This window comes from Cetorhinus maximus, chromosome 3 (assembly GCF_964194155.1).
Source record: "Cetorhinus maximus chromosome 3, sCetMax3.hap1.1, whole genome shotgun sequence".
NCBI lineage: Eukaryota > Metazoa > Chordata > Chondrichthyes > Lamniformes > Cetorhinidae > Cetorhinus > Cetorhinus maximus.
Window position 1 is genome coordinate 16047042 of NC_135881.1, and position 27383 is coordinate 16074424.

At 48.8% G+C, this 27383-nt stretch overlaps 1 protein-coding gene across 1 annotated transcript in view; it reads left to right on the forward strand.

The window, feature by feature from the left end:
- The window catches only part of acvr2ba (activin A receptor type 2Ba), a 216963-nt gene that overhangs the window by 180562 nt on the left and 9018 nt on the right, over window positions 1-27383 (forward strand). Inside the window, exons 6-9 of the mRNA XM_078534548.1 lie at window positions 2680-2823; window positions 7233-7381; window positions 21006-21120; window positions 24688-24826. Coding sequence (XP_078390674.1) covers window positions 2680-2823; window positions 7233-7381; window positions 21006-21120; window positions 24688-24826 — 547 coding nt within the window. The remainder of the gene's footprint in view (window positions 1-2679; window positions 2824-7232; window positions 7382-21005; window positions 21121-24687; window positions 24827-27383) is intronic.

The following is a 27383-nucleotide window of genomic DNA, read 5'->3' on the forward strand; positions in this document are numbered from 1 at the left end:
GCCAAACCGTCAGTCTCCAAACCTTCATATTACAGCGCATTTAGTGGTCTGTTCAGCAATTCGACAAATCAAAATAAAACTTAATCAACAGAAGCGAAATGCTATTTGTGCTGAGGTGATTCGACATCTGGGGGTAGGATCTTGGGCCATCCTCTTCGGTTGTCCAGCTCTATTTAAGTTTCTTCAGATTTCCTTTCCCTAGAAGCCAGGGAAAACACTTTGTACTTTAGTTCAGAAATGTGTTCAGTGAAAGTAAATTGGATGTGGTTTGGCGGGATTGGAATGCAGTCCTGTCATTCTAGGCGCAATACTGCTAATAGCTACAAAGGTACTGAAGCTTTAAGCCCTGTGATTGATTCAGGTAAACCACAATCTAGCTAACTAATTCTTTTTGACACTTGGACTGCCGTTATTTATTATTGTGTTGCCTTAATAATGCTGCTGCTTTGAGCTCCATATTTAAGAGAGGATGCGCTTGCGTTAGAGGTGGTACAACGAGGGTTCACTAGATTGGTCCTTGGGATGAGGGGGTAGTCCTATTATGAGGGGCTGAGTGGACTGGCTTTATATCCTCTGGAGTTTAGAAGAATGAGAGGCGATCTCATTAAAACTTATAAGATTCTGAAGGGGCCTCTGTAGGGGAAGACGCTGAGAGATTGTCTCCGCTGGGTTGGGGAGTCTAAAACACAGGGGCACAGTCTCAGGATAAGGGGCCGATCATTGAGGACTGAGATGAGGAGAAATTATTTTACCCAAAGTGTTGTGAATCTCTGGAGTTCTCTACCCCAGAGGGTTGCGGATGCCCCATCGTTGAATGCACCTAAGGCCGGGATAGACAGATATTTGGGGTCTCGGGGAATCGAGAGATATGGGACGTGGGCAGGAAAGTGGGGTTGAAGTCCAAGGTCAGCCATAATTGTATTGAATGACTGAGCAGGTTCAACAGGCTGTATGGTCTACTCCTGCTCCTATTTCTAGTACTGAGGCAGAAGGGGTGGGTGGAGACAGGAAATTAAGTCAGAGCTTAGGTGAAAACTTTTTGGAGTTTGCAACTTGGAGATTTTATAAAAAAACTTATTCATTCACATGATGTGGGCTTCGCTGGCTGGGCCAGCATTTATTGCCCATCCCTAATTGCCCTCGAGAAGGTGGTGGTGGGCCACCTCCTTGAACCGCTGCAGTCCATGTGGTGTAGGTACACCCACAGTGCTGTTAGGAAGGGACTTCCAGGATTTTGACCCAGCGACAGTGAAGGAACAGCGATATATTTCCTAGTCAGGATGGTGAGTGGCTTTCTTTATTCTTTCATGGGATCGCTGGCAAGGCCAGCATTTATTGCCCATCCCTAAATGCCCTTGAACTGACATTTCACAGAGCAGTTAAAAGTCGGCCACAATTCTATGGGTCTGGGGGTCACATGTAGGCCAGACCAGGTAAGGTTGGCAGATTTCCTTCCTTAGAGAGACATCGGCGAACCAGGTGGGTTTGATTATGGTTGTCATGGTCACCATTACTGAGACTAGCTTAATACCCCAAATTTATTCACTGAATTTAAAATTCCACCAACTGCCTTGGTGGGATTGGAACCCATGGTGCCACAGCATTAACCTGGCCCTCTGGGTTATTAGTCTAGTGACATTACCACTACGCCACCACCTCTGGAGGGGAACGTGTAGGTGGTGGTGCTCCCATGCGCCTGCTGCCCGTGTCCTTCTCGGTGGTAGATGTGTCCAGTTTTGAAGGTGCTGTCGAAGGAGGGTTGGCGAGTTGCTGGCTTGCAACTTGACGGTTGGAGGGGAGTGGGGGACAGGAGAAAATAGAAAAAGTACAGGGCAGCAACCACAGGAAATGATCTCGTAGGACTCAGTTATTCTTGAGAGGTGGCTGAGGCACTAGTGATGGAACAAATGGTGTGTTATGTAGGAGCTCTCTACACTGTGTGGCTTGCTGCACTGTTGCCAGACATGTGGCCTGTGCACTTTCTGGTAAAGCTAACCGTGTGGTGTGGTATTGTAGGGGTGGCTGCATTGATTCATCACACTCGGGTTCTGTTTGCAATGTACCATTTAAAATAATTCCCAACTTGCGCTGATGTTGAATGGCCCCTGATGGGGGGTCCAGAGCCACCGAGAGCAGGAAGGTGTCAGATTTTGGCATTAGTCCACGTTGTACCAACTGATGTTCCTGTCGGGGCAGGAGGCAGGGTTAAAATTAGACTCAGTGACCCCGTGCTAGGGAAAGAGAAATTGGCCATCACTGTCGGGTGGGTGCTGTTGCGCATGTGCGTGTCTGGTGAGGACGGCCGAGCTGTGCTGTGATGCCACCCCCAGTTAAGCAACTTGCCAACACGGAAGCACAGAATTGTTACAGTGCCGGGAGGAGGCCATTTGGCCCATCGCATCTGCACCCGCTCTCCGAATGCCCCATCTGCCAGACATGGACAAGCGGTGACCGTGCGGGTGAGTTTATGGTGGGCAGTCGGTGATGGGGGAACCACAAACAAGCCTCCTCAGGAGAGATGGGGAGAGAGCAGCGGCCCAGGGAAACCAGCCTCTGTTGCAGGATTCGATCACCAAAGAGAGACTAACCTTTACACTGATTTATAGCAGGAAGAGATTAATGACTGATTTTTGTGTTATTTGAAGCACTTATTGTTTTCTGTGTTTTTATTTTTGAAAGGACAAGTTATCCTGGCAGAATGAACGGGATATTTACACCACTCCCGGGATGAAACATGAGAACGTGCTCCGCTACATTGGATCTGAAAAACGTGGATCGAATCTCGAGATGGAGCTCTGGCTCATCTCCTCCTTTCATGAGCGGGTAGGGACATTGCCGGCACTGCCGATATTTAGATATTAGACTGGGCGTCCTTCATACCACCACCGCAGTGTTAACACAGGCCAATGTCGACTGCCGGTCCGGCAACACCTCGATTTTTGAAATTCCCGTCCTTGTTTCCAAAAGTCCTTCATTCTCGCGGCTCCCCGTGGTATCGGCGCTCCTCCGATCCTGGCCTCACGCATATCCTCGATTTTAATCTCTCCACCATTGGGTGGCCATGCCTTCAGCTGCCTGGGTCTGAAGTTTGGAATTCCCTCCCTAAACTGCTCCACCTCTCTCCTCCTGTGATCAAGTCAGCTGTCTGAATGTGTGTCTCGGTTTCAGTTGCTTTTTTTGGTAAAGCTTCCTAGGTGTGCCTTGAACTGTGTTACTACCATGAAAGATGGCACTATATAAATGCAGGTTTCATATGATTAGATCCATCAGAAAAAAGCTCATGAGCATCAAGCTGAAGAGAAGAAAGGTATACATGTTCGTTCTTGATGTGCGGGTGCATTTATTGCCCATCCCTTGGTTGCCTTACTGAGTGGCTTGTTAGGCCATTTCAGAGGGTAGTTATGTGCCAACCATACTGGGGCTGGGACTGGAGTCACCTATAGGCCAGACCTCCTCCCCTAAAGGATATTGGTGCACAAAAGTTTTGAACAGCAATTCAGTAGCCCCAAGGTCACTTAGTGGTTTGCTGAACTAAACAGCTGCCATGAGGGGATTTGACAATATATTAACATAAACTTGCCTGGTTTGAATTTGAACAATAGCTTGGCAGTTAACTGTTCCCTGCTACATTCTCCATGGCAACGCCTCGACCAATCAGAGTCCACTTGCCAACCAATCAGCACACTCTTCTCATGCGGTATAAATTGTTGTTCCCTTAACTGTTGGTAGTCTTGTGATCTGTCCTGATGAGTGCAAGATGGAAAGTTTAGACAGCATGTCTCTTTTTCAGCAATAAACCAAACCTGTTTTTTTCTCGCATGTAGAAACATTCAAATCAGCCAATGTAATCGGACCGCTTCACAGTAAATGGATGCACGATAATAATTTATCGCCATAGCACTCTCACCTCTGCGTCGCAGGGTTCCAGGGTTCAAGTCCCACTCCAGGACTTGAGCACAAAAATCTAGGCTGACACTCCAGTGCAGGTCTGAGGGAGTGCTGCACTGTCGGAGGTGCTAACTTTCGGATGAGACCTTAAACTGTGGACCCATCTGCCTGCTCGTTTCTATGGGTGGATGAGAAAGATCCCATGGCGTTATTTCGAAGAAGAGCAGGGGAGCTATCCCTGGTGTTCTAGCCAAATTTATCCCTCAATTAACATCCCCAAAACAGATTACCTGATTGTTATCACCCTACTGTTTATGGAAGCTTGCTGTGTGCAAATTGGCTGCCACGATTCTTACACTACAACTTCAGAAAGTACCTCATTGGCTGTAAAGTGCTCTGGGGACATCTGGAGGTTGTGAAAGGCACCATATAAATATATCTTTCTTTCATGTGGATGCTTAAATAACCCAGAGACTGAGAGTTGAAGCTGTGGCAATATGACCATTAGAATTCAGTTCCTTTTCCAATAAAAAAGGATCTGGGAATGTAAAGCTCAGCGACCCTGCAACTGTCACATTGTTAAAAACCCAACTGGTTCACCAATACCTTGAGGGAAGGAAATCCTTCCCCGGTCCGGCCTATAATGTGACCCTGGTTGAAGTGGCCACTGCAAAGATTATTCAGAATTAGGTATGCAAAGGTCAAGAAAAGGTCTAAAATCAGCGTATCATAGCAACAAGGGGTGAGCAATAAATATCAGCCCTGCCAGTGAGGTCCACACAGAATTTTTTAATTGATTGACAGGATGTGGGCATCACTGGCTGGGCTAGCATTTATTGCCCATTCCTAGTTGCCCTTGAGAAGGTGGTGGTGGTGAGCTTCCTTCTTGAACCGCTGCAGTCCATGTGGTGTAGGTGCACCCACAGTGCTGTTAGGGAGGGAGTTCCAGGATTTTGACCCAGTGACGGTGAAGGAACAACAATATAGTTCCAAGTTGGGATGGTGTGTGACTTGGATGGCCCAACCATCGATGCTCACATCACATAAATAAAAAAACATCCCGCCATGGAAATTCCTACCCTCTTTTATCAATTCAGAGAATTACTCCACTTCAAAGGGGGAGAAAATGGCACAAAAAAGATCAACACAGCGACCCTCACTCAACATGCGATTGGCCCAAAGATTCTCTCACTCGTAGGCGCTGAAGCCTAGTTTCGAGCAAATTAGCCATTTGTAAGTTATTTGCAAATGTCGGTCAGGAGATCTGAAGCCCCACTCCCCCAGTATCCCCTCTTTGAGTGATCTCGTTCACGGGTACTCCCCCATTTACACCGAGGAGTCCCAAGGTGAGAGGTCTCAGGCTGGGCCTCCTCAGCACAATATGACCAATCAGAGCTGTCGGGGAATTTTAAAAATAGGCCCAGGGACACGCTCATCTGGCAAGCATTTATGATGCAGTGGTGATAAATGCAGAGGACTATACACAAATAACACACACAATAATGAAAAGGTGGCGGTGAGCTGCCGCCTTGAACCGCTGCAGTCCATGTGGTGTAGGTACACCCACAGTGCTGTTAGGGAGGGAGTTCCAGGATTTTGACCCAGCGACGGTGAAGGAACGGCGATATATTTCCAAGTCAGGATGGTGAGTGGCTTGGATCTTTTTCCGATCTCGCCCCTTCAGGCGTAAACCTTGCTGGGGTGGCCGGTTTTCTTGGGCAGCAGCACAGCCTGGCTGTTGGGCAGGACCCCACCCTGGGCTGTGGTGGCCCCCCTCCCAGCAGCTTGTTGAGAGGGGAACTTCCAGGTGGTGGTGTCCCCATGTGTCCGCTGCCCTTGCCCTTCTAGTTGTTGGAGGTCGGGGGTTTGGAAGGTGCTGTCGAAGGAAGCCTTGGTGAGTTGCTGCAGTGCGCCTTGTAGATGGTGCACACTGCTGCTGCTGTCCCTTCATCTCCTGGTTTAAATACTCTGGAGAAATGGTGTAAAGTAGCAGAGAACCGGCTTCTGTTGACCTAGCACTGACATTTAGGCAGGAGATTGAGAGAATTGCCGCAGACATTTCTGCCGTCTAGCTTTTCAAATGGCTCAGATTTTCATTGGCTTCAATCATCCATTCCTTGCTCTTTTTTAAATGAAGACCCACGGTCCCTTTCCCTCCATACACATCTCTGTCCCCTCTTTCCCACCTCTGCACTGCACCCCCCATTCCCCAAACCCCACACCTCACCAATTTTCTCCCATCCTGACCTAAGAGCGCTGGTAGAATTGATTCCTATTAAAACCCTTCTCCCTACCCCCACCCCATTCCGCCACTACCTCCAGTCACTCATCTGAGCGGTGGTTCTTGTTTGAGCCCTGCCTTAGAGTGTGGGCAGGTGGTTCAAGCACAGTGGGGCCACGACAAGGGCAACTTGCACAGGGAGGCACCTCCAATGCACTAAAGCGTCTGAGGCGTTTTACAGGAATGTTGCCAATCTGATCCAGATGAGATGTTGGGTCACCTGGCCCAAAGGCTTGGTCAAAAGAGGTAGAGTTTAAGGGGCATCCTTGAGGGGCGGAGAGGCTTAGGGATGGAATTCCACACATTTGGCTCCCAGACAACTGAGGGTACCAATGGCGGAGCAATAATAATCGGGAATAATTGCTGAAGAGAGAGACACGTTGCCGAAGCTTTTCGTCTTGCATCCATCAGGACAAACACAAGAATGCCAAATTTCAAACAATCACAACAATTTATACTGCAGGATAACAGGGTGCTGATTGGTTGGTATTGGACTCTGATTGGCCGAGATATTGCCATAGAGAAAACAGCGGGGAACTCTTGGCTCCCCAAGCTCCCAGGTAATTTAAAATAGGCACAAGGTTTGAACATATTTTTTTGTTTGCAGAGAATGTGCTGTGTATGTCACCTCTAGCAGGTGTAAATAGCCACATTACGAACTCCAGTGATACCTTAAATTGATTGTTAGTGTCAGCTATTAGGTAGATGCTCAAGAGGCCAGAATCTGAGGTGTGCAGAGGGTTATGGGGCTGGAGGAGGTTACAGAGGTAGGGCGGGGCAAAGCCACCTAGGATCAAAGGATGAAAAATTAAAAATTATAGATGAGACTGTCTTCCTTCGTCTGCCGTCTGCCCTTGGGTACTGAAAACAGGAGTCATCAAACTACAACCGGGGACAGGAACCCCGGGGGGGTTTGTGCTTTCCTAAGCTTGGGAAAGTAGGGAAGACAAATAAACAACGGCTAAACCTACCGGATTGTTCCGGTAAATACCACTGTCGACACGGAAAATGAGTAAACCCGACTCCACTGACCTTGCCTTGTTTTTTTTTTATTTAAACACAGGGCTCGTTGTCTGACTATCTGAAGGGGAACGTGATCAGCTGGAATGAACTCGGTCACATCGCTGAGACGATGTCGTGCGGATTAGCCTTCCTTCATGAAGACATTCCCCGGTGTAAAGGAGAAGGGCCAAAGCCTGCGATCGCCCACAGGTACTGAGTGAGGGACATACGGTCGCTTTAAGGACCCAGATGTGGGTGGCTGTGGTGCCTATCGCGACATTGGATGTCTCCAAGCGCTTGACAGCCAATGAAGTACCTTCGAAGTGATGTCACTGTTGTAATGTAGGAAACGCGGCTGGTAGTTTGTGTGCAGCCAGATCACGCAAACAGTGACGCAATAATGACCAAATGATTATTTTCTGGTGATGTTGGTTAAGGGATATTTTTGGCCAAAAACACTGAGGATAACACCCCATCCCCCCAGTTCTTCTTCAAATAGCACCACGGGATCTTTTACGTCAATCTGAGAAAGCAGACAGGGGCTCAGTTTAACCTCTCATCTGAAAAATGGCACCTCTGTCAGTGAAGCACTCCCTCAGTACTGCACTGGAGTCTTGGTCTTAATTCCTATGCTAGAGCCCTAGTGTGGAACTTGAACCCACAACCTTGTGACTCAGAGGCAAGAGTGCTACCAACTGAGCCATGGCTGACACAATCAATTCAGTGGGTTCAGTGCCAGGGGTTAAGAAGGGGGGGTGCGCATCAGCCATAATGTCTATCCGGCCCCCTGTTGGCAGTGAATGGTATGTGGGTGACTGTGGAGGATGGGATGTGGCCTACCTGCTGAACCAGCTTGATGGGGTTTGTTTCTCAGCCTCTCGAGGTGCACACAGTGGCTACTTGGATGAAATATCTGAGGTTAACTGCAGCAGTAGGTTGCAACCACCCCCCCACTTGTTTCTTTAGACACCATGGCAACAGAAGTAGGGCACTTAGCCCCCTCAGGCCATTCAGTTTGAACATGGCTGCTGTGTACATGTGTGCGTTTAGTTCCTTTGCTTCATATCTCCCCCTCATCCAACAAAAATCTCATCAATCGCTGCTTTGAGAGCTCCAGTTGACTCCCAACTGTACATGGCACAGTTAGGAGGCCATTCAGTCCATCGGGTTCATGCCGATTTTAAATTCTTGAGTTCACGCGAATTACTTGACAATTCTTTTTTCACATAAGCTCTGTCGGAAATATCGAGCAGACTGACGGGTTAATACTAAACCACGCATGTCAATTTATGACGGGTTGCCTGATATTTTAACTTGTTGCCAATCTCCTAATGAGTTGACACATGGAAGGGAGGCTTGGAGAAAATATACTGAAACAGTAAAACAAACTCCCTGCGCCACACAAGTGCCAGGCAATGACCACCTCCAGCAAGAGAGAATCCGACCATCGCCCCTTGGCGTTCACTGACCTTACCATCGCTGAATCCCCCCACCAACAATATCCTGGGAGTTACCATTGACCTAAAACTGAACTGGGCCAGCCATATAAATAGCGTGACTACAAGAGCAGGCCAGAGGTTGGGAATTCTGAGGTGAGTAACTCATCTACTGACTCCCCAATTCACTATCCCAGATTTCTTTCACCCTAGGGAACGTTGCACTTGATTAATCCTCAAATTATTAGGTAGGTCAGATGATGATGATGATGATGGTGGAAGATTCTTTGCAGCTTGAAGATGGTGCGAAGACTCGTCTCTGGCAGTTGGCACAATCGTTGGTGATTGAAGGGGACGGTTCTTGGTTTGCCGGCTCTTGGTACAGAGCTGCGGGGTACAGGAATTCCTGGTGTGGAGGAGCTCTGGTATCAGCTGACACCTTCGCTCGCCGGGGCCTTTCTTCACCGGCCTGGTGTCCTGTCGTTTCGAACTTGCTTTCCCGGCCGCCGTGCGCCAGCTGTCTCTGGCCAACGGCTTCCCGCCCGCCCCTTGCACCCATTGGTCAGCGTCAGCCAGAGAGACCTGTCTTTTCAGCTGGTCTTCCTGAAGCATTTGTGAGACGCACCTCAGTATAGTTTGGACAGCACAGGAACTGGCTGTTTGGCCCGACGTTATGCTCCACGAGAGGCTTCTCCAGCCCCTCTTCATCCAGCTATCAGCATATCCTTCTACTCCTTACTTCACCATGTGCTTATCTAGCTTCCTCCTTAAATGCATCTAAACTATTCGCCACAAATAAGGTCGGGTTAGGGACTGTTAACATTTGCAGAGCCAATCCGAGCCCCTCATTTTAACAACGTTGTTAATCAAAAACACCCTTGATTGAACATAAAATACCTAAACAAAACAAAACAAGCTCTGTTGATATGGTTTATAACTCCAGACCCGCGTTACGCGCTCAGTTTCACTTTAATACTTAACTCTTAGAATAAAACTTTTTTAAGATCTCATTATGTTCCAAAAACATGTGAACCGTGAACCGGACACACTCAACGCAGCCCTTGTGGAGACTGAGTTCCACGTCCTTTTTTAAATGGTAAGAGACTTACAAAGATTCGGTGGGGGGGGGTCATCCGTTTTTAAGTGAACTATTTTTTTTTTAGCGCACGGTTTCTCTCAAAGAAAAACGCATGACGATGGAACTATTTTCGGCTGGCTGCAGCCGTTCGGTGAGAATCCGGTGTGTGGAAACGTTAAACAAGAGGAAGAGCTTTGCGACAGTCCCTGCGAGCGAGTGAACTGCAGAGGGGGGGGTGGTTGGGGTGGGGAGTGGAGGGGGGTGCAGACCTGGCGTCTCGGGTTTCACAGGGAGTTTGTTCCACCGTTCCAGTCTATTCCTGCGAAGCCCCTCATCCCCACGTGTCAGCTCCGTAGGCGACCGGCAACAGGTTCAAATATCGGGTAACCCGTCGTAAATTGACAGCGCTTTCCGATATTAAAAACTCTTTTGAGTTATCAACAGTCACAGATTGCAACTCTTTCGAGTACAATCACAGTTCTTGGTTTCCGGGAGTGGGACATGAACCCACAACCCTCTGATTCAAAGGCGAGGGTGCTATGGACTTCCGATATTAAACCCGTACCCGCCAGCCCCTCCTGTTGATATTTCCGGCAGAGCCCGTGTGAGAAAAAAGTGGGGGGGGGCGGGGGGGGGGAGAACGGGTCCGAGCACTTCGCCTGGACCCGGGGACTTAAAATGGGCGCGAGCTCGATGGGCCGAAGGGCCTCCCGCCGTGCCCCCTAACGACTCCGCGGGCGGGGTTTTTCCCAGCAGGTCGGACGTCCCGCCGCCGAGAATGGGGTAAGGGGGGAGGCTGGGCGGTGAGACCCCCCGAGCGGCATTTTTTTTTTTACCACCGGCGGTTCGAGGGGCAGCCGCTGCTGCTGGGGAGTGCCACCCGGCTGGGGGTCAGCGACGCGCCGATACCCAGAGCTGCTGGCCCGCTCGGATGGCCGGCGGCACCACCGTTGGAGACGGTCACTGCTGGGGGGCCCGCAGGGAGATGGAGGGTCTCCGTGGGTGAGGCAATCTCGGAAGGCAGGCAGGCAGGTTTTGTTTTATTTCTGTACCGTGTCGGTGGCCAAGCAAGCAGGCCCCAGCGACTGGAGGGGTGGGGGTGAATGGTTTAGTTGGCGGCATTGGAGGCCTTGCCAGCGTGCCAGTGGCACCCTCCGGGGGGGGCCAGAGAGTGGCCATTAAGGAATTCCGCCCCCTCTCCGGGAACTCGCTGGAACACCCTCCCAAGGGCTGGCCGGGCAGTACCCGCGCGCAAGGGCGAGAGCCTGTGCCGGCGCTGGTAAAGTATCAGCGGGGGCAGGAAGTTACCGCCGGTTGTCCAGTTAAGTCGGCCGGCTGCCTCTGGTCGGTAGGGAGCTCCGCCACGGCGAGTCCCGCCCGCCCTTCGGGTTGGGGGACATCCCATGAACTCCCCCCCTCCCGCCTGCTCGGACTGTCTCTAGGGGGGGGCCTGATAAAAATCCGTCCCTAATAACCCGAGGGCTTGCAGGATCGCTTAAAAAAAAAAAGAACACGTTTGAACCGTCCAGGACTTCAAATCACGAGGTGTGGACTGCGCCGGCTCTGGTGTTGCTTTCTCCCCCCTTCCAGTTCTCAAAGCCCCTTGCGTTTTCCCCCCCTCCCCCCGGTAACGATGGATTTGGGAAGGTTTCTGTCGGCGGTGACTGGTTATCAGCACCGCTGCTACACGATGGCCGACCGAGTCGGCAATCCTGCTCTTGTGACGCTGGGGGGTGGGGGGGTGGTGGGTGTTGTACCTTCCGTCTTTTCCCAGTATTCTGGGAAGTCCAGTTGGAGGATTCCAGCCCCTATTTCGTGACCCGGGGAGCTGGTACATGTGGGAGAGAAATTCTGTGGATTTTTAACCGGCATTTTTGGGATTGCATTCCAGGATTCCCAGCCCTTTTATATTCCCAACAGAAACTGCGCGCCAAGTGGCTTCGCTAGTTAAATGGGACAGTAGAGAAAAAAAGATTTCTCTTTTTTTTTTGGACAGTGAAATGCTGCCTCCTGGAGTTGTTGTGCTGTAATTGCAGATCTCAGTCTCTGGTACCACGTTCCTAAGTTGCACCGGGTGTGTTCAAGGTGGTGGGGGGGGGGGGGGGGGGGTGCCCTCTTGGGCCCTAAAGCCACAAGTCGATGGACCGCTTTCCCCAGCTTGGCTATTTACGCCGCGTCTCGCCTCGTGATTGCCTCGTAACCAGAGGGCACAGGTTCAAAATAATTGGCAAAAGGGGGTAAAACGCGACGTGAGGAAAAATGTTTTCACCCAGAGGGCGGCTGGAGTCCGAGGCTAACTCCCTGAGAGGCCGGCGCAGGCAGGTTCGATCGAGGTGTTCAAGAGGGAGTTGGATTGCTACCTGAGAAAGAGAGAATGTGCAAGGTTACAGGAATATTGCAGGGGAGCGGGACGGAGGTGGAGAGCCGGTTCAGACTCGATGGGCCAAATGGCCCCCTCCTGCACTGTACAGATACCGTGACACCGTGTGCGGTAGCGCTCTGTCTGTTGAGGTGCGGTCCGCACGAGGCCTTCCAGCTACCCCCTCCAAGTTTGAGGCACCGGGCAACGTTCAGTGGGGAGACCTGCCACTTCTGAGCCAGGAGGTTGATGGTTCAATACCCGGTTCAGGAACTAGAGCACGTGACAGTAGGTGCGTTGACCAGAATTTCAAGTCAGCGATGCACCGGCAGACGCACCGTCGCGGGGTGGTGGGTGTTAAACTGAAGCCCCGCCTATTCTCTCAGAGGCTGCGGAGGTGCGGTGTGAGGAGGCGGTGGAAGATTCCGTGGCTCTGTTTGAAGAGAAAGGGAATTCTCCTCGCTATCCTGTCCATATCTACCCCTCAGCCAACACCGTGAATAAACGGGTGATCTGGCCGTTATCACGTTGCCGTTGAGTGCTGGCGGTGAACGTTTTGCCCGCCGTGTTACGACAGTGGCCGCGCCTTCTTTCGAAGGCGCTTTGTGACATCCTGAGAGCATTTAGAGACCCTCTTTCTTTTGAGCCTTGTTCACCATTTTGGCTGAGAATGTTACGTCGTGTCTCTGGAGAAACGCGCCCAGGATTCCCACTAATTGTACGTTGTTTTTTTAAGAAAAAGTAGAATTTTGGAGGGGAAAAAGATTGCTGGGAATTTGGAATGCAAAAACTACTGCTAGTAACCAGTCTCATCACCATCGTAGAGTCATGGTGGGACAACAGGAGGCCATTCAGCCCATTGAGCCTATGCTGCTCTGCATGGAGCAATCCAGACAGCCCCATCCCTCGTTCTAACCCCATTGCTCTGTCAGCCTGTTTCTTTCAAGTGCCCATACAGCTTCCTTTTGAAATCATTCATCATCCCGGCTTCCTCCACCACCCACGGGCAGCAAGTTCTAGCTCATTACCACTCGCTACGGTTTTCCCTCACGTCCTCCGTGTAACTCTTGCCCAAAACCTTAAACCTGTGCCCCCTAGTCCTCGTACCATCAAAAGAAATGAGGGGAGGCGGTAGCATCCTGGTATTGTCGCCGGACTGGTATTCCAGAGACCCAGGGTAATGCTCTGGGGGCCCAGGTTCAAACCCCACCACGGCAGATGGTGAAATTCGAATTCGATAAAAATTAAAAAATTAAAATTAACGATGACCATGAAACCATTGCCAATTGTCATAAAAACCCATCACTAATGCCCTTTAGGTCTGGCCGACATGTGACTCCAGACCCATGGCAATGGGTAATTAGGGCTGGGATGGGCAATAAATGCTGGCCCAGCCTGTGATACCTACGAATATAAAAAAAAAAATCTCTCAGTGAACGAGTGGGTTAAAGTGATCACTTGTCGAAACGAGTATTTTGTAAGCATTGTTTCTGCTCTCAAAGGAAAATAGCACAAAGTGTAAAGGAATGCAGCATTTTCAGGATAATCTATAATTGCGTTTTTCATAAAAGTATAAACTGCAAAAGCTCCCTAAAATCATCGGATTTAAATTTGTATAAACTCTTGAGGAGTCAGTTAAAGTGGAGGTGCGCTCTGAGTTGTCCCGTGATTAATGCTGTGAAGTAAAATTACAAAGGGACAAAAGTTGTGCCCATTTTCTCACCACGGCAGAGGGTTCAGTGGATTGTATGGCTTTTTACTGAAGACATTTCAAATGAGCAAATTGGGTTTAAAAAGTGACGTTTCGTGGACCTTTATCATACAACTAGGAGAACCACCTTGTGGAGAAAGGAGGCAGTCCTGCCAGGGTTCAGGGAAAGAGTTTGCATTTAAACATCCAAGAGGCAACTGGATGCATTTCGAGAAAGAGAGAAGTGGTTGAAGGATGTGTCTGAGACAGGAACATAGCCAATTAAAAATTGACACAGAGCCTAAGAAAGGAAGCCCTGTATTTACAGAGCAGCCCTGACAACCTCCAGGATGTCCCAAGGCGCTATACTGCCAATTAGCTTATGCAAGAGACTGTGGAGGAAAATTGCATGAAACTTGCTGTGTACAAAGCTGGGGTCATACCTCCTACCCCTCTCTATGCCTGTGAGACATGGACTCCGTACTGACATATTGACATATTGAGCAATTGGACAGGTTCCACTTGAGATGCATTCGGCATGGCCATCAACGGGAGGACAAAGTGCCCAACACTGAAGGTATTTCGAAGAGCAGAAATGTCTGGAATTGAAGTACTCATCATCAGAGCCCAGCTCAGATAGAACGGGCGTGTAACCCGTGTGACTGACAATGGAATCCCTGAGACAGTTACGTATTCACAGCTTAAACCTGGACACCCCCTGCGAGGTTAGGCCGAGATTAAGGTTCCATGACTCTTTGAAGGTGGACGTCAGGAAACATGGCATCTCCACCACAGACTGGGAGAAAAATGCACAAGAAAACCGCCTGGGGAGCGATTCTCAAGTAGTGCTGTTGTTTCCTCCGAGCAGCAGCGAGTACAGACAGCAAAGGACAAAAGGCATGCTAGAAATACCGTGTTGGTGTTCCTGACAAAATCAGACAATTCTGGCTTGCCTGCAATATGGAAATCCATGCAGCTCTGCATTCGGGCTGCACAGCCAACTACAGAAGACTCTAAGCACGCGAGAAACATCCATCTTCGATAATGAAGATGACGACGACAAAATGTAGCCGCTGCTGTAGTGAAGGAAATACGGTAGCCAATTCACACACAGGAAGCTCCCATGAACAGCCATGACGATAACATCTGTTCCAGCAATATTGGTTGTGAGATCAATGTTGATCAGATCAGTGGGGAGAACTTCCCTGCTCTTATTCAAAATATGGCTGTGGGATCTCTTACTCTGAGAGGGAAGATGGGCCTTGGGTTTAAATCCTCAGCTGAGAGACGGCACCTTCGGCAGTGCAGCACTCCCTCAGTACTGCACCGGGAGTGCCCACCAAGGCTTTTGTCCAGGAGCTGATGTTAGGACTGAAACCTTGTTCAAGCATCTTGCAACCTGGAATTTTTTTGAAAATGCAGCTTCTTAGTCCTTGAATTTGTGCCCCCCCCCCCCTCCCCCGCTCCTCCTCCTCCACCCAGTCTGGGAAAGGTGACCCTTCACAGGTTGGGACAGGAGGAGGGGTCAGTCTCTGTTTCTATTATCACACAATGTTCTGAGCACTGCACTTTTGTACCCAGCACCATCTATTAGTTCCCACAGGAGTCTCTCGCCATGGTCAAAAACAAGTGAGGTTGTTAGGAGCTAACTGCATTTAGTTCCCATTTCTCTGGGCTTAGTAAAGGTTCAGCAAGTCTGTCACCAAGTTAACATAGAAACTAGGAGCAGAAGTAGGCCATTCGGCCCTTCAAGCCTGCTCCGCCATTCATTATGATCATGGTTGATCATCCAACTCAATAGCCAGCTCCCGCTTTCTCCCCATACCCTTCGATCCCTTTCGCCCCAAGAGCTATATCTAACTCCTTGAAAACATACAATGTTTTGGTCTCAACTACTTTCTGTGGTAACGAATTCCACGGGCTCACCATTCTCTGGGTGAAGAAATTTCTCCTCATCTCAGTCCTAAATGGTCTACCCCGTATCCTCAGACTGTGACCCCTGGTTCTGGATTCCCCCACCATCAGGAACATCCTTCCTGCATCTACCCTGCCTAGTCCTGTTAGAATTTTATAGGTTTCTATGAGATCCCCCCTCATTCTTCTGAACTTCAGCGAATATAATCCTAACTGACTCAAGAGTTGTTGTTATCTACATTCTGGGGGCTCTGGCATCAGAGGAAGTGTGTTCTAAAATCTTAATTTACTGAGACTGACATTTAGGGTGATAAGAGTGAAAATAGCATTTTGGTTAGACTGATGAGAGAGAGAGCTGGGAGGGGGTTGGTGGGAGAAAGAAACAGCTCGTGTGAGGCAGTGTAGATTCAAATGAGAATTCTTCATTTTATTCGAGGGGTCAAAATGTCCACCTGCACTATTATCTGCAACAAGCCTTCCAGCTGAGACCAGGACCAGCAGAATGAAAATCTCTCAACATGGAAGATCATTGCTCTTCCCATCTATTTGGATAGGGGGAGCGGGAGGGGGTGGTGAGGGGGGATGGAGGGGGGTGGGTAGGGTGAAGAGCACGTGTTGGCGTGTGCTGTTTAAGAGTAACCCCGCCTGCCTTTTTTAAACATGTCTTGCACGCTCTTTATCAGTGGTCTAGCACGGCCATCTGACCTGAGCGGTATTCGCACTATTTAGAGACGCACAGATGAAAGGTTAGGCTTCATCTTGGGGAAGTGTTTAAGCATGTTGCAGAAATTTCCCACAGACCGAACTGGACCCCAAGGCCTCCGTGAACATGGATGCTGCACATCTCTTAATTGCTAGAAAGGAGTGTGGGTGAATTAGCTGCCGATGCCAATGCTGCAATCCTGTGAAAATGGCGTCTCTGTTTTGTGCAGATGGGCTCTGCACAGTAGCTGGGAACAGGCCTGAGGACCGATGCCACGATCCTCTCCCTCATACAACCGATAGCCAACTCACTGCAACACACTCTCTGCGGATTGTTCCTGAAAGTGGGATCTTCGTGCCTGAGCTTTCCCTACAGTCCAAACTGACGATGGCTTTGACCAAGTGCCTCGCGTGGTAAGGTGTCGGCTCTCGCTTATTGGTTCTCGTCCGGCGAGTGTTTGTCACCTCTGCCGGGCGCCGGGAACGTCCCGAGCAGTAATGCCACTTTCAATAGACTGGGGTAGCACGGAGAGAGGCTATTCGGCCCATAAAGTCTGTGCTGGCTCTGTCAGAGTGCAATCCAGTTAGATCCACTGCCCAGCTCTTTCTCCATAACCTGGTGATTTTTTTTCTCCTTCAAGTATTTATCCAGTTTGTTTTTTGAAGGCTACAGTTGGCCCATTTCCACAACAAATCCTAACCACTTGTGGCTGTGAAAGGTTTTTCCTCATGTTGGCTCTGCTGCTTTATATGTGTGCACTCTGGTTATTGGGCCTCCAACCATTGGAACCGATTTCCCTTTATCTACTCGATCTTAAATCTTTCATGATTTTCGACATCTCTATCAAATCCCTTCTGGGCCCTATCTACATGAAAAAATAAATGGGAATACACCTTAGTTTAAAATCCTTCCATTGCAACATCCAATTGGTTCTCAAGTGGCTCAAGGGTTTGCACCTTCATTACAGTGTATGGAAGTCCATTCCACGCATTGATTCTTACGAGAAGGAATGCTACTCTTTTCGAGTTATCAACAGTCACAGATTGCAACTCTTTTGAGTACAATCACAGTTCTTGGTTTCCGGGAGTGGGACATGAACCCACAACCCTCTGATTCAAAGGCGAGGGTGCTATGAACTGAGCCACAGCTGACATTGGTCTGAAATTTACCAGTTACCAATTTGTGGCCATCTGTCCTGGTTCCAGTTTAATTAGAAGTAATTTCCTTCCAATCTCGTTGACCTTGCCAAGATGATTTCTCAGCTACTTTCGTAGCTCAGGTCTCTGAGGGATCAACCTTGTGCCCTTTCCCTACATAGCATCTTGGTGGCCAACCAGGCCACTTCTTTTTATTCATTGATGGGATGCTATCGAGGCCAGCGTTTATTGCCCATCCCTAATTGCCCTTGAGAAGGCATTTAAGAGTCAACCACATTGCTATGTGGTCTGGAGTTCCTTCCCTAAAGGGCAGATTCCTTTCATTCAATTCAAACTTCACCATCTACCATTGCGGGATTCGAACCCGGGTCCCCAGAGCATTACCCTGGATCTCTGGATTACTAGTGCTGTGGCAATACCACTACGTCATCGCCTTCCTTGGACTTGTACTCAGCTGCTTTGGCTGTACAGTTTAACCAGCAATTAACTGTGTTCATTGCTTCTCTGTATTGAATGGATACGTAGAGTATGTAAATGACTTCCTGGAACTTTTTTGAGAAACGTGATATTGGATCCAACATTAAACTCGGGAGTCTATCGGGCAGTGGTTTTCCCTATGCTTCTCTATGATGCTGAAGCTTGGACAGCTTATAGATACCACCTCGAGGCCCAAGAGCAGCAGCATCAATAGCGTCTTAGCAAATCAAGTGGGAAAATAAAAGAACAAATATGAGCATTCTCCAGAACACACAAATGCCAAATACAGCGGCCATGATAATCTCATATCAGCTACGATGGTCGGGACATGTCTTCGGAATGCCCGACACAGGGCTATCCAAACAGGTTCTCTAGTCGGAGCTATGCCAGGGAGCACATTCACACAGGGGCCAAAGGAAACATTCCGAAGATGATCTCAAAGCCTCTGTGAAGATCTGCTCTATAAACACGTGGGAAATGGATGCCCAATCACAACTAAAATGGCGATCCATCATCAAAAATGGTGACAAGGGAAGCCACTGAGAGAGAACGGTGGGAGAGAGAGAGAGAGATGGAGAGAGAGACAGAAAGAAAGAGAGGGCAGCTGCTCGAGACAGCAATCTGTTGCCCTCTACCAGCTGATGGCTGACGTCCTCGCTGTGGGAGAGTCTGTAAGGCTCTTAAACCATCCCAAGTCCACTAAGGCTATATGGTTTTTGTTCTAACCTCTTCCTCAGCGATTTCCACATCATTCATAGAATATCAGTGCTGCTCATTTCTCTTCCTACAAATCAGCCTGCAGTGTGGAGTTCAGAACAAGGGGGCTTAACCTAAAATTGGAGTTAGACCATACAGAGGTGATGCCAAGAACCACACAAATGGCAGTGGAACTTTCTAGCTCTTCCCACCATTTCAAAAAAAAAAACCCACTGCTGAGGCTGGTGTAGGTTGGGGGGGGGCGGGGGTGCGCTGGTGGTGTGGGGGTGGTGGTGGGCAATGGAAAATTTCAAAGCTAAATGTTTGATAGATTTTTGTTAGGCAAAAGGCGTTGAGGAACATGAGACCAAGGCAGGTAGATGCCGTTAAGTCATGATCTATTTGAACGGCAGAATATGTTTGAGGGGCTGAATGGCCTGTTCCTATTATTCTGCCTACTCACATCTTGTTCCACACATTTTGTAAGTTCTTTGCTGCTTTCTCTGATTTTGTTGCCCCTCCTGGTTTCAAATCTGTGAATTTGGCGGATGTATACTGAGTTTCTGAATGCAAGTTAATAGAGGCTGTATTAGTCCCAGCCCCAATTTCTGGGACATTCCAGTCGGTACCCCCCCCACCCCAACCCACCTCCACCAAGTTGTTTTCTACCTCTCGTCAAATTTATTATCCATAGCCAAGTTTTACCCTAAATCCCCACATCTTTGAATTTGACAGCCTTTCATGTGGAACTTTAACAATGCCTTCCTGAATCTCCTTTAAAATAGCCTGTAGGCCCTGGCCCAGTAATTTTGGTTCTTCAAAGAAATTAAGGAGTTTGGACAGGTGTCATTTTCCCTTTCAGAATCTACACTGACTGTTGCTACAAGGTTCTTACTGTGTAGGTAATCTTTCAGTTTAATCAGTTCCATTATTTTAAGTTGAATTTAAGGAATGCCAATGGATCTGTTGCTGCCTTGTCTTCGCCTCGTGTCTGTTGAACCAGGAATCATGTTGACCTGTCTCGGACTTGCTGGTGCCCCCTCCATGTCCAGTGGCTCCCTCGTAACAATTGGCAAAGCTTTTTCAAAAGTCCTGCTTTAGCAGATCGTGAATGATCCCGTGACATTATTTGAGGTAGAGCAGGGGAGTTATCCCCAATATCCTGGACAATAGCTATGCCTGAATCAACGCCACTGTATCAGTGCCCCTTCATGCTCTTGCCTGGACTTGGAAGAATTTATTGCTTCTGCTCTTGTCCTGCTGCAGTGTTCCAGTGAAGCCCAACACAAACTGGGGGAATGGCACCTCATCTTCCGACGAGGCACTTTACAGCCTTACAGATTTAACATTGAGTTCAACAACTTCAGAACATGAACTCTCTCCTCCATCTTTATCCCTTTTTTGTATGCATTTTTAATTCCATTCATTTATTTATTTTTCTTAATATTTAAAGTATTTTTTAAGCTTTCCCCCTGCCCCCACCAGCCCACACAGGGCCACCTGCCTCTTGTTTCTATGTTTCACAGAGTGCTGACCCTTGTTCTGTTTTTGACACATTCTGCTATCTTACCTTCATGCCACTATCAGCACCTCCTTTAGTCTTTAACGCTACCATTAACACTCCCTTTGCCTTGTGTCCATGACATCCTTGTCAATCTCTCCCGAGCTCCCACTTATCCCTGACCTTGTGTTGCTCCACCCCCTACATTTCTACCCCGCTTTGCCTCTGAAGAAGAGTCGTACAGACCGGAAAAGTTAACTCTGTTTCTCTCTCTCTCTCCGCAGTTGCTGCCGGGCCTTCTGAGGTTTTCCAGCACTTTCTGTTTTTAATCGCGAAACGGATTATCCGGTCGCGATCACAATGCTGTTTGTGGGATCTTGCTATGCACCAATCGACTGCTGTGTTTCCTACATTACAGCAGTGACTGCGCTTCATTGGCTGTGAAAGCGCTTGGAGACATCGTCGGTCATGAAAGGCGCTAAATAAATGCAGTTTTCTTTTTAAATTATCGTGTTGAACGGTGGGGCAGGCTTGAGGGACTATATGGCCTGCTCCGGTCCCCTCTCTTACGCTCTCGCATCAGTGTTGCCGGTACATCTTACAAAACCCCCTCGTGCAGGTTTATGCTTTTGCGTGAGGCGATCGGCCTGAACCTAGAGAAGGGAGATTAGCAGCTACGTTTGATGGAAGAGCTCGATTTAAGGCGCTGGCAGCCGTGTTAGTTGTGTTTTCTTGCTTTGCCCTCCGTCTCCTAGGGTGCAGAACGCGGCAGTGTGGAGAGTTGCCTTTAACCCTACCGCTTCCGTTTTATTTTTGTCGACAGGGATTTTAAAAGCAAGAACGTACTACTGAAGACGGATCTGTCGGCGTGCATAGCTGACTTTGGACTGGCCGTCAGGTTCGAGCCTGGGAAACCACCTGGAGACACGCATGGCCAGGTGATGCAAACACTGGGAGGGAGGTGGACTGAACAGCGCGGCCAGGCACAAGAACGCAAATAGGAGCCAGGAGTAGACCGTATGGCCCATCGAGCCTGCCCCCGCTATTCAATACGATCATGGCTGACCTTGGGCTTCAACTCCATTTTTCCACCGTCTCCTCAATCCCTTAATTCCCTGCCTATCCCGCCCTTAAATGTATTCAATAACGGAGCACCCGCAACCCTCTGGGGTAGAGAATTCCAAAGATCCACAACCCCTTGGGGGAAGTAATTTCTCCTGATCTCGGTCCTAAGTGATTGGCTCCTCATCCTGAGACCGTGTCCCCGTGTTGTAGATTCTCCGACCAGCGGAAACAATCTCCCAGCGTCCACCTTATCAAACCCCTTCAGAATTTCAATGACACCACCTCTCATTCTTCTAAACTCCAGAGAATATAGCCCCAATTTACTCGGCCTCTCGTAATAGGACAGCCCCCTCATCCCAGGGACCAATTTAGTGAACCTTCGATGTACCGCCTCCGGTGCAAGTATATCCTTTCTTAAACGTGGTGACCAAAACCGCGCGCAGTATTCCAGATGTGGTCTCACCAAAACCCCGTACAATGGTACCAAGACTTCTTTATTCTCTTAGTCTTGTAGCGTTACGTTTTACATATTTAAAATAGTCAAAGGTCATCCGTTCCTTCGCTCCTGGAGGTCAAACCTTTGCCAGTTACTTGTGGAGCAAGGCCGTGTTAGTAAGAGCAGAAAGGCAAAGAAGTGAAGGTGTTAAATCCTCACGTGTAGTAATACCCTTAGACTACCCATACAGGGATAATCAGAGAGGTAACAGCAAACCATTGGGCGGGGGAGGGGGGGGGAATTGTTGTTTGTTCTTTGCAATAAAAATCCTTTAATTTTGAATAATTTCCCCATTGCCCCTTTGTGACTTTGCCGACTGCCACTGAATATGGAGGACCGGTTCCCATCTACCATATGGTGGGCATATTAACTCCTCCCCCTCTCACCGAACTCATCATGCTGATGGCTTGTGATGGAAGACGTGCATTATTGGAAATCCCCATTGTGAAACTGGTGAATAGGTGCAGTGTCACTGTGATTAATACCTTCGCTGCTGTATAATGGGAACCTCGGCGTCCCTGTAGTGCAAGAAAGAAAGGCATCTGTACGGGACCTGGAAGCAGTGATGAAGGCTCTTAGCCCTGACTGCGAGATCACATCCATCTGCTTCAGAAAGTGAAAAAAAAACAAACTCTGCTATAAAAGAAGTGAGGGATTCCAGCCAGATACTAAACCCGTGATATATAGCGGAGGAGACGGGGGGTGTAGGTACCTGCCAGAATCATTGTTCAGTGCAAGTGCCAGGCAGTTCACTCCAGCCCAGTAAAATCGCGTGTGTAGAAACAGGAGAGGATAAAATACTTTGTGCTAAAGACGATGAGGGCTGCCTTGTCTGATATCTACGGGGTGCAGCTTTTTAAGAAGCTGCTCAGTCGGTAGCACAGAATGCTGGTGCTCGAGCCCTGTCCATTTTCTGTTCCATGTTTTGGAAAGCGCAGAGTTGCTGCTGCCGTGTTTGCAAGCTCTTGTCTAACTGTTCAGCGGCATGGCACAGAACTCCGCGCTTGCTAGTCGAGTGCTTTGCTAACAACACAGCTCGCTTTACGGTCTACAGGTGTGACTGGTGTTGAGCCGTCCGGCTCTGGTAAGCTGCATGTTCGGGTGTGAAGGAGTCTCTCACGACGGTGTTCAGTCTGAGCCCCTAGTTTGTGAAATACCAGCTTAAAAGATGTCGTATGTAAGGTGTGGTACACCTCAGTCGTTGTGTGTTAAGCTGCGAGGTAAGCCAAAGGATTTAGTGAGTGGAAAGGAAGACAGGTTTTCAAGGTACAGTATTAGCATGAGGTAGGGAGAGAACCACTGATAGAGGAGGTTGAAAGATGTAGCTTCTCAGCAACTCTTGAGAGGGGAACCCATCATTCAGTGTCCTATTAATCCTCGGGGGTGGGGGGAAGCAAGTTTCAATCTTTGCTGAGTTTAAGCTTTAATTGATCTTAACCAAGGGCAACAGCTGGGGTGAGACGCTTGTCCTGAGCAACTGGGGCCAAGTAGAGGAAAATAGAGGATTCCTTCCCCTGATCAGTCTGGTTGGAAGGTGCATGGGTGACAGTGTTATTGCCATCCTCTGAGGTGAATAGCCTGTTGGCATCACTGTCCTGACACTTGTGTGGACCTTCCTTGTTACGTCCCCACTCAATTTAATTTTTTTTGAGGAGGTAACAAGGATGGACAGTGAGGGTAGCGCAAGTTCGATCCAAAATTGGCTCAGGAAGCAAAGGGTAATGGTCAAAGGGTGTTTTTGTGACTGGAAGGCCATTTTCAGTGAGGTTCAGCAGGGCTCAGTAGGCCCCTTGCTTGTTGTGGTCTGTGTCAATGAGTTAGACTCAAATATAGGGGGCAAGATTCAGAGGTTTGTAGATGATACAATAATTGGTCATGTGCTTGATAGTGAGGAAGACTGTCAATGGACTGGTCAGGTATCAGAAAAGTGGCAAAGAGAATTCAATCCGGGGCAGTGTAAGGTAATGCAAGAGAATACACAATAAGCCATGAGATACTCAGAGTAGAGGGAAGAGCGGGACCTTGGAGTGCATGTCCACAGATCCCTGAAGATGGCAGCAGACCTGGATAAAGTGATTAAGAAGTCATAGGGGATATTTTCTTTTATTAACTGCGATACTGCATATGAGAGCAGAGAGGTTATGCTCGAAGTATAAAACATTGAGTACTGCGTACAGTTCTGGTCACTGCATCACAGCGAAGATATGATCACACTCGAGGGTACAGGGGAGATTTGCAAGGGTGTTGCCAGTCGTGGGAAAGATAGAAGGAAAGATTGGATAGGCTGAGGTTGTTTGCTTTGCAACGAAGGAGGCTGAGGGGAGATTTAATTGAGGTTTATTAAATGATGAAGGGTCTCAATACAGTGGATCAGAAGGACCTATTTCCCTTAGCAGAGAGGTCAATAACCAAAGGGGCATAGATTTAAAGAAATCGGTGGAAGGGATTAGAGGAAAGTTGAGTTTTTTTCACCCAGATAGTGATGGGATTCTGGAACACTCTGCCTGAAAGGGTGGTAGAAGTGGAAAACCCTCATCGCATTTTAAAAAGTACTTGGATATGCACTTGAGGTGCCGTCATCTGCAGGGCTATGGACAAAGAGCTGGAAGGTGGGATTAGTCTGAATAATTCTTCCTTGGCTGCTTCGGACTTGACGGGCCAAGTGGCCTCCTTCTGTGCCACTAAAAACTCCTATGTTTCTACGAGTGTCTTTATAATGAATGGCAACTTCGACAAGAGACGAGAGGACTGTAGGGATTGTGGTCCTGCCCCAGGCACTGAAAGGCAGCTTGCCGTGCCATTGGCTTTGACCATTAATGGGTTTGACCGTTGATGGGTGGATCAGCGTATAAGCAGAACCACCAGTCACTTTGCAGAAAGGGAGCTTAGAGGTACTTTCACAAAGACTACAACTTGTTAATGGGGGGATTTTCTTTCTCCGCAGGTTGGGACACGAAGATACATGGCCCCTGAGGTCCTGGAGGGGGCAATTAACTTCCAGCGTGATGCCTTCCTCAGGATAGACATGTATGCCATGGGACTGGTGCTGTGGGAGCTGATTATGAGGTGTACCGCAGCTGACGGCAAGTATTAACTCCATTACTTCATGAAAATACGATCTACGTTCAACTTTTACTATTCACTTGATGCAGCCAGTTGGCAGCACTCTCACTTCTGGGTCAGAAGGTCATGAGTTCAAGTCCCACTCCAGAGACTTGAGCACTCCAGTGCAGTACTGGGGGAGTGCTGCACTGTCAGAGATGCCTTCTGTCAGGTGAGATGTTAAAACAAGGTCCCCTGCCCTCCGGTAGGTGCAAAATAGTCTACAGCATTGTTTTGAAAATGAGCAAGGTGTGCTGGTCAATATTTAACCAATGTCACAAGAAAGAGATTATCCAGCGATTAACACATTGCTGTTTGCGGGAGCCTCCTACATTACAACAGCGACCATACTGTGAATGAAAGTCTCCGTAGTCCCAGAGGACCATAGGCTGCTCTCTTATTGGAGAGAGACGACTGGTGTTGAGTTTAACCTGAGGGTCAGTGCACCTCAGGAGAGGGGCATGGTTGAGAAGGCCTGTGATGGATGACCTTAGCCGGTAACCACCATACTTTAAAAAGTTTGTAATTGTTTGTATAGCACTTTGGAATGGCCTGGATTTGTGAAAGGCGCTATACAAACGTGAATCATTTCTTTTTTGTCCTGGGCTGCTAACTCCTGGTTATCTTTTAGCAAGGGTTATCCAGGATAAGGTGCTATCGCAATCTAACCGGAGAGCGGTGCTTCCCAAAATGTGGGTCGCAACTTCCAATCGCGGCCGCAGAGACAGCAGGTAGGGTCACAAGCTGTCCTGCCGAGACTGAGCCCATCACCGGCACCAAGGCCCAGGCGGCAACCAGCCCTGCCCTCGTCCAGCTCCGTCTGGTCTGTCTTCGAGGTGTGACGGAGGAGAGTGATGGACCTGGAAGGTGGGCGGGGAGGCTTCATAAACATCTTACGTAGGCTGCGCGGGGCTTCTGCCGGGGATATGCCCAGGTTAATGGCTGCCGTCCCTATAGGGAACAATGTGCAGCAGGACATTTGGAATGGCATCATCTTTATAGGGGGCAAACGTAGCAGGGCGTATGCACAGCCATCTTGGACCAGGAAGCAGGGTGAGAGGACCTTCACTGAGTCTGTCACTGGGAAATAGGGAGAGCTTGACTGAAACCCACATAGGTACATGAAATAATAACATTTTTACAGGGCAGATTAAAATACAGTTTTTCCTCTTGATATATATATGCTGATCTATAATGCACAAGCTTTAATAATTATATACTGAATGGTTCTACGCTGTTCTTGTCCTGCTCTGAGGCTGTAGTTGTGGCTGCAGCAGGTGACAGATTTCAACGAGGACGGGCAATCTCTCGCACTGTCCCTTGCTGAGGTTCAGGTAGGTGGGTTGCTTCCAGATCACCCTGGGCACAGTTAGCCTTCTACTGATGGCCCTTTGCCTCCTCCCTCTTCCAGCAGCCTGTCTGACTCTGCATTGCCCTCTTTTCATTCACCAAGTCACAGTGGATTCCATGGGGATTGCCTAGTGCTGCACCCACACCTGAGAGCAGCTGATTTGTGTAGAGGCCTTGAAGTCAGAGAAATGTTCTTCAACACCTTGTCACACCATCCCTGCAGACTTTTGCAACTTGAAGTCACTCCAGAAAACACGGAACACTTTTCGAATTGAAGTAACAGCCAGCAGAAATCAACCAGCGACTAGAGAGGCCGTCGATTAGAGAGTTTATTTCCAAAATGGCAGTGTTGGTGTCAAATCAGCATTGCCTACTGATTGATATCATGATCGTCCTACTCGTCTTAGCTCCGACCGACATTAGCTGCATGCACGCTAACGCCTGCACCAGGCTGGCATCCACCACAACTCTCGGCAGAAGGGTGCGGTGTGGGTGTAGCGCACGCCATTTTGGTCCCAGAGTGTGGCACCTGTGGTGCCTTAACAACAGGTGCTACTGAGCCCAGCTTTGCGCACAGAATTTCCAGCATCAGTTACAGGCTTCACAACTGGAGTCATTGTTTTGGATTATCTCCCTGGTTTGAAGAGAGGCTGGCAATTGTTTCCCTTGGGGGCATCTGTCTGTTGTGTGAGTGGGAGGTCCACCAGCCCCTGCGGAGATGTGTGATGAACCAAGATGGCTTTTAGTGGTGGCGCAGTGGCCTTGTTGCTGGATTATTAATCCAGAGACCCAGGGGTAATGCTCTGGGGACCCGGGTTCGAATCCCACCACGGCAGATGGTGAAATTTGAACTCAGTAAAAAATCTGGAATTAAACGTCTAATGATGACCTTGAAACCACTGTCGATTGTCGTAAAAACCCATCTGGTTCACTAACGTCCTTTAGGGATGGAAATCTGCCAAACTTACCTGGTCTGGCCTACACGTGACTCCAGACCCACAGCAATATGGTTGACTCTTAAATGGCCTCCGAAATGGTCTAGCAAGACACTCAGTTGTATCAAATCTCTACAAAGTCTCAATAAAGGAATTAAACTGGACGGACCACCCGGCATCGACCTAGGCACCGGAAACGACAACGCCAATCTCAGTCCTGTCGACCCTGCAAAGTCCTCCTTACTGACATCTG